The sequence below is a fragment of the Gavia stellata genome, chromosome 21 (assembly GCF_030936135.1).
Source record: "Gavia stellata isolate bGavSte3 chromosome 21, bGavSte3.hap2, whole genome shotgun sequence".
Lineage (NCBI taxonomy): Eukaryota > Metazoa > Chordata > Aves > Gaviiformes > Gaviidae > Gavia > Gavia stellata.
In genome coordinates, this window is record NC_082614.1 from 12,182,687 (window position 1) to 12,190,335 (window position 7,649).

A 7,649-nucleotide genomic window follows, 5' to 3' on the forward strand; every position below is an offset into this window, starting at 1 on the left:
GCAATCCCCTTCCAGCCCTGCAAGTTATCTCAGAGGACCTCTTTGCTTGTAATTTCTGCCTGCCCATCCCCACATGGGAACGGCTTCCTCTGAAATGCCAGCTGGGAAACTCCTGTCAGCATGAAATCGAAGCATCTTCCACGACATCTAGAGCACCACATGGTAACTCGCACTCCCCAGCCTCCGTGGCACTTACTGCGAGAGGATTTGACAGCCGTGGTCAGGAAAGCATCTCCGTTACTACCACGTGCCAGCACATCAGCCGAGCCACTGACAGGGGTAAGTGCTACTGCTATGCCAACAAATCAAGTCACCGCTTGTCATTAACAAAGATTAGTTATATTTAGGTAGGGGGAGAAGGGGAAATCAAGTTCAGTGAATTTAATTTGTTGAGCTGACAGTATGTATTTCAGAGGGATGGCTTCTCATTCAGTGGGATGTTTTATTAAGGCCAGAAGATTTTAGTTTTGCTTGCTTCCCGCAGGAGGCAGGAGATTGCCACTTCCCCTTTGCTCCCCGGTCGCCCCTCCGAGACAGGACAGTTTTGCAGCCACCTGCACGCGCGAGACACATCGCTCAGTGAAGCCGCCTCTCCATCATGGCAAAACTCGTGCTTCTTACCAGCCTCAACCGCTGAGGTTGGGAAAAGCAGCACCATGAGTTGTCACAACCCAACACTACGAATAATGATAGCCTTTGCTTCCTCCACCCTTCAGCAAAGGGACCCTCCCGGGACAGCAGCCAGCACGGGTCTTCTGAGCAGCCTGGCTTCAAGTCACGTTTCTGAGGAACTACAGAGAAGGGCAGGAGGACCCCGACTCAGCGTAGGGTCACCAAGGTAGAAATCTCCATCCCGTAGACACCAATGGCAAGACCCTATGTTGCCTTAAACTCTGCGTAGCCCAAATCCCTGCCGTGCTCCATGGCACACAAACTCTTCTCTCCAGGCTCTTTGAAACAAGGGAGTCCTTGTCCAGAGATGCTGGGCACACCAGACATCTGCCTGGGCCCAAAGAGCAACCAAATCCATCACGGCAAACCCCTCACAGCAATCAAATAAATGGATGCCTTCTCTGGCTCAGGAATGCATCCCTGATCCAAAAATCCTGCCTGAGACACAAACAGTGTCCCGGCCTCCGCAACGCTCTGCTCTGACCTCCTACAGCTGCTCCTGGGCTCGCACCTCCCTCGCCACGCTAAGCTGCTTTAAACAGAGCGATAATAGGGCTTGGAGTGAGAGGCTTGGAGCGCCTATCATTCCCAGTAATAAAATACAGCAAATTAATTGCGCTGTATTGATTATTTTTTTTTAATGTAACTATTTTGGCATTCAAACCTCAAGAGACTCTATTGATCAGCCAAAGAGTCAGGTGTCAGTGAATGGAGCTTTGCAACCAAGCCTGACAAATTGGAGAAAATAATCAAAAACCAAAACAGTGAGTGATGCAGACTTCCCGATTTCAAATATACAAAGGAGGCTGCAGCATCAGTGACAGGAGATTTTTGAAGTGAAAAAATGCTGCACAGGGCAAGTCACACAGTTGCCTCCTCCGTTCCCAGAGAGCCCAACGCCAATCGCAGCAGCAATGCATACATAAATCCAGAGCCGCTTCACCAACTTCAGAGGAGCTGCTCTAGATTTATTCTGATGGGAAGTAAAATCAGAAGATCTGAAATATATTGCTCTAATGGATGCTGGAGCAAGAGGCAGTATAATAATTTCAGACTTCTCCCCCCCACCACACTATCCCCCAAAGCACATCGCTTTGGACGGTCATTGCATGAAATGTTGAAACCTGCACTAATGTGGGGAAAATAACCTACATTTCAACAGTTTGTATGATCACATTCTGCAAATCTGTTGTACAGTAGATAATACAGGTCTTTCATTTTTGTTCCTGAAGAGCCTCTGCATAAAAAGTGCCTCCATATTATGTAGGGTGATACAGAGACACATAATAAAATAAGCATAATGTCTCTCCTCCCACACCTCCCTGGAGCCAGAGTCTAAAAGCAATTCGCAGGTCCTTCCTCACGCACGGATCACGACAGCCCAAGCGCGTCTTACAGGGGCTGAAGTAGTCGGTTTGCTCCATAAGCTTTGCACGCCGCGTCCCCGCGCTGCCGTACCCCCCGCCATCAGCAGCCAGCCCCGCGTTCCCACGCCTGCTCCGGGGTGCACGGCGCTGCCCGCGCGCCAGGCAGGGAAGCGAGCCGGTGAGATAGCATCAGGCAGGAAAACAAAATATTCAGGTAATTCATCCAGGTCATTCACAAGATACCTATTCATATAGCCTCGGAGACAGCTCCGCCACCGCCAGCAAGGAAGGCGGCCAAAAACCCTGCCTAGATGCCAGCAACAAACGGGGGCCTGCTGCCAGCAAGAGACGTCCTCGAGCTCGGCGTGAGCGGCCTTCGGCTGCCAAACACACACGCACACCCGCTGCTCGCAGCCGCACGCACGCCAGCAGCCGGGCCGCCAGAGACCCAGGGACAGGAGAGTGATCTCTTAATTGGACCTTCACAAAGCCATTTAGGGGACCTGCCTGACAGGCAAACAAATGCCACCCGCTTTGAAGAGGCTGGAGGCACCCAGCCCGGTGCACCTCCGGGCCCTGAAACGCAGCCTGCCCAGAGCCGGCCCCGGCAAGGGGGAAGAGAGCGAAGGCAAACAAATAGAGAAAAATGGCAAGTGCCCAACACGACCGTCTGTGCGAGCTGGGAGCTTTGCAGAGATGGCAGCGCCGCGGCATGACTCATGCAGGTGTCTCTCCCATCTGCAACAACCCAAACCAAGATGTGGTTCGTTAACCCCTGTAATCCAGAGGAGAAAGGCGACTCCGAGCACAGCGAGCCGCAGCAAGGGCAGCACAGCCCCGGAGGGAGGTGTTCCCGGGCACTGCCACTACTCGCCTTCGGAAGAGGTTTCCCCGGATCCCAAACCCCCTCTCCACGCGCAGATGTTGCTGCAGTCCACGACACAGGTGGGACAGGGCAGGGGCAGCGCTCCGCTACGAAAGCAAAGGAATGCTACAGCCTAGAGAGGAGAAAGAGGTGCAGGCTGGGGACAGATTCGTTATTCACAGCTTGAGCTGAAAGCGCACTGCGAGTTTCCAACGTGCACATTGTTCGGGGAGGCATTCAGAGAGCAGGGGACAGGGACGGGCACGACGGTAGGTTTGCAGCCACAAACTGTTTCAAAGTGGGTTTCCGTATGTTTAAGCACTCAGAGAGCTGGAAGAATAACACCCACAGCCCAATCTCACCATGGTAGCTACCCACACAGGAGGAGACGGGAGGGGGGAATATCAGTAAAAAAGATTATCATTAATGTGTCAAAGCAATAAAAAAAACCCAGGAAAACCTGCTCTTTCGCTGCTCTTAACTCTCTCCTCAAATAAAAGGGGAGCTTCGTGGAGTACTGGGCATCAGTGCCGGCAACAGAAAGCCATCGCTCCGCTGGCGCAGTACTGACCCGCAGGCAGCTCGTGCTCTGCGTCCCGTGCTCAGTGTCCCACTCCCCACAACCTGCACTCCCCTTTCCGTGCCCTGCACACCAAACCTTGCACCCCACGCTCCGCACCCCGCTCCCCCGTGTCCAGCTCAGCAGGATTCCCAAGTGCCCCCATGGCTGCACACACCCCAGGGGAAGGAGGAAGCCGGAGGGCGGGGGCAAGCAGTGCTTGTAGGGTAAGCAGAGCAAGGACCCCCATGTGTGTGTGTCCCCCAAGACTGATGCCTCCTTCCTCACAAATTGTTCCTGCTGCCCCTGTAGGGACCTTTCCTGAAATGCTTCCCTACCACAACGCATTCCCTGTGCCCTCCCCAGGAATGACAGTCCCTGCTTTTACCCTTCCCACAGATCGCTCCTTTTTCCCCTAAAATCCTTGCATTTTGGCATATTCCTAAAGCCCCGGTGAAGTTTCCCCAGCAGCCCAGGCTCCACGCTACGGCCAAACGTGAGCACCGTCCCGAGCGGCAGTAAAGGCAAACGAATCGCTGAGCAACTTCAGCACTGATGCACCTTAATTAATTTGCTTTTAACAACCCCTATTTATTGAGAACAACATCTGCCAGGGAGCTCACACGAGCGAGCGGAGGAAAACGTGCCAGAAGTCCTGCGAAAGACTTTCCCAGGGGCAGCGCTTCGGCTTCCCAGCCTGGGGGTGAGCCTTTCCCCGGCAAACACCCGCAGCTGGGACCCAAAAGGCCGCTCCCCAGTTCAGCTGGGGGGGGGGGGGGAGGAAAAATAAAAGAAAAAAAGGGAGAGCTGCTCCAAGCCGCTCTCGAGCCGCAGGTGTGCTGCCGGGCAGCTGCCCGCGATTAGGAAATCCCACCTTGGCTCACCTGAGGGCCTGATCCTGCTCCCCGCCAGCTGATGGACACCCACTCTGCTTACAATTAAGCGCAGGAAAGGCGGCACGAGCGTTATTTTACCGAAGAGGTTTAACTCCGGCACACCTCCCCCCCCCGGGGATCGCCAGGGGCTGCGAGGAGCCGCAGGGAGGAGCGGGGGGTCGGGACCCCCGTGGGAAGCCCCAGCCCCACGGCCCTGCCCGGCCCCCGGCGCTCCGGGAAGCCCAAACTTTCCCTTTTTCCCCTCAACCCGGCAGCGACCCGCGGGCAGCGGACGGAGCCGCGGGGCGGCCCCCGCGCAGGGGACCGGGAGCCCGCGACACGCGTGGGGACGGGGCGGGGGGGACACGGGGGGGCGACCGTGGACGCAGCGGGGGGGTGGGCTGCTGCGGTGGAGAGGGATGGGGACAACTTTGTGCGCCCAGGAGAGGTGTATGGGTGCGTGTCCCATCCGCGGGCGCGCAGGGCAGCGCGGAGCGCCTGGGGGGGGCCCGCCGCCCTCCGTGGCGATGTCGGCGGGAGGGCTGGGAAGGGGGAAACAGCCATAAATAAAACCAGGGGGAAAATAAAATAAACCAAAAGTGTTTTTAAAAAAAAACAAACAAACAGGGGGTCGAGGTCGCGGCGGCGGAACTGGGGGTTACCTCGGCACAGGAGCAGCAGCGGCGCCAGGAGCAGCGCGGGGCCCCGGGAGAGCATCCTCTTTGTTCCATGCCCAGAAGTAGTCATGGTGCTGATTTATTTGGAGAGGGGCGGCTTAACGGGGCGGGGGGGCTGGGGGTGTCGCGGCGGAACCGCTAACCACTCCCCCCGCGCCTGCCCGCTCCCCTCCGCTGCGCGGCTCCGTCCGCCCGCCCGCCCGTCCGGCGGCGGGGCCGGGCACCCCGCGGGGGGGTCCCCGCTCCCCACCGGCCCCGCGCTCACGGCCGCCGCATCGCCGCCCCGGGGGGGGGCAGCCGGCGCCGCCCCCGCCCGCCGCGGCGGCAGCAGCAGCGCTCCCCCGGGGCAGCCGGGCGCTGTGCCGGGGGCTGCGGCGGCGCGGCCGGAGGGACGGACGGAGGGACGGACGGACGAGCCGGGGCTGGGCCGGGCGGGGGCGGCAGCGCCGGGCTCACCTGCGGGGGAGCGGGGCGGGGGGGGGGCGGCGGGGCCGCCCCGCAGGTGCCCCTCTGCGCCCCGGGGGCCGCGCTGCCCCGGGCCACCGCTGTCCGGACCCGCGAGAACGGGGGGCGGAGGGGGGGGCACGGGAGCCCCGGGTGCCCTTCTCTGCACGACCCCCCTTGCTGGCGGCCCGGAGAAGTTTCTCAGCCGCGGTGGGCTGGGGCCCGCCCGAGGCCGGGGCGCCCCGGGGCCCCGCCGCCCCCCCCCGCGCAGGCGGAGGGTCGGGGGGGGTCCCTCGGCGGCCGCGGAGCGCCGGGAAGAGCACGGGCCCCCCCTCGTGGCCGCCGCCGTCACTGCGCGGGGCGCGGAGCCGCTGCAGCGGGCGGTGCGAAGAGCTGGGCACGGCGGGGGGGCGCGGGGGGGGGGCGCGAAGGCGGGCGGAGGTGTGCGGAGCTGCTCCCAGGAGCCTTGCAAAGGGGTGCGCGGGGGGGCACCCCGGGGGGGGGCGAAGGACCGCAGCCAGGAGCTGGCAAAGGGGAGCGGGGGGGCGCGCACGGGCAGCACCGCGGGCGCGGGGGAGCTGCGCACCCGCGCCCCGCTGGGGCTTTGCCTGAAGCGGCACTTCAGCTCCGGCGTGCCGCCCGTCTCCTGCGGACCTCTACCCTTGAATCCCAAAATAACCCGCTGCTGGCACCAGTATTTCACTGCAAATAAACTCAGCCCTCCAAGAGCGGGGAGTTGTTACTGCGATGGCAATAAAAACAGCGAGGCAGGAAAAGAAAAGGAGAGGAAAATCTAAAAAACCATCCCCTTGGGTTCTTCCGCAGTTTTGCAAACATGTCTCTGAGTTTGATTTTTCTTTCCCTCCCTGCATAAACAAGCTTTTATGTAGTACTTGCTGTAATCTTGTTTGCCTCCGTAACCACTCCTATGAATGTCATAAAAAATTTAAGTCTAATATTTTACCACTCCACACAAACAGAAACGTGAATAAATGCTTATCTCCTGTGTAGGGAAATGTCGTACGGCAGTGTGAGAGTCAGGCATACAGAAATCGACCTCGGGCTGGAGGAACTGGGCCCACTCAGGTGGGGGAAAAAAAAAAAACATCCCAAGAGAACACAAAGATGTAGTTTCCTCAAAGAAGGTAAAACTAATAAATAGATTTTTTAAAAAGCTGCAGTAATGAAGAGCATCCTGCTGTCTGCTCGTGGTACTTGATAGAATAAAATACAACAGGAACATTTAGCTGCTAGCGGAAACTCAGTGATCCAAAATAAGGTAATTGGCCGCTTCAAGACATCCCCGTTTCTTCCTTGGGGGGCGCGGGGGGGAGTACCAGCTTTGCTGCGGGCGGGCGGGTGGGGGTCACGCTTGCTGCGAGGCCCGTGCCACCCTGAACGAAGCGTGCAGAGGGGTGTGCAAAGGCAAAGGGATCCCAAGGGGTGCGCGCAGGAGATGATTGCAAAGGACTTGACGAAGCCGCCCGTGAGCTTTGCCCTGCAGCTTGGTTGCATGGGGCGCGGGGCGGGGGGTTACAGGTGCCCAGGCCTGTGCGCGGGGCACAGGTGGGTACGAGACAACTCTCTGTTGCAGCTCAAAACCAGAGACAAGCCCCAGCTGGCGTACGCTGGGCCAGCGCCTTCTCCTGTCCCCCTCGTCTCGCCTGCAAGTTCTGCACACAGCCGAGGGCCTCCGCCACAACCTCACCTTTATGGCAGCGCTGGAAAGCGTTTAGACTTTACTCCAGCACTGCTGCACGTTTTGAAATGTGATTTTATAACCAACGTTTAAAAGAAAATCCAAAGTGAGAAATTTTGCGGACTGAGAAAGTGCTGGCAAGGAACCGCCCCTACTCCCGAAGATCCGGGTGCGTTGGCTGAGAGGCGCTCAGCCGCTATCCTGTTAGCTGCGTGTAGGACCGGTCCGGTTCATACCTTCCCAAAGTCATGCTGAAGATGAATAGCAAAGCTGTAGGGATTCATCGCGTGCCTCTCCCTCAGGCAAGTAAAGCAGTAAGATCTTCTCCCTCCTCCACAAAACACTGTCGTGCTTTTATTGTCTTTTAATGAAGGCTAATACCAGCCAGGTAAAAATGAAGTGGAAAAAATGTATTGGGTGATGTCTACGAGTTGTAAGATGGTTGCTCTGGCATTGCCCTCCCTCCTCTTCCCGAGGGTTACCTTCTTCGC

General features: G+C 58.4%; 1 protein-coding gene across 1 annotated transcript in view; it reads right to left on the bottom strand.

Annotated features, from left to right (window-relative positions):
* TMEM132B (transmembrane protein 132B) overlaps nucleotides 1-5,085 on the bottom strand; it is a 253,799-nt gene extending 248,714 nt beyond the window's left edge. Inside the window, exon 1 of the mRNA XM_059827764.1 lies at nucleotides 5,001-5,085. Coding sequence (XP_059683747.1) covers nucleotides 5,001-5,085 — 85 coding nt within the window. The remainder of the gene's footprint in view (nucleotides 1-5,000) is intronic.
* Nucleotides 5,086-7,649: the final 2,564 nt, after the last annotated feature.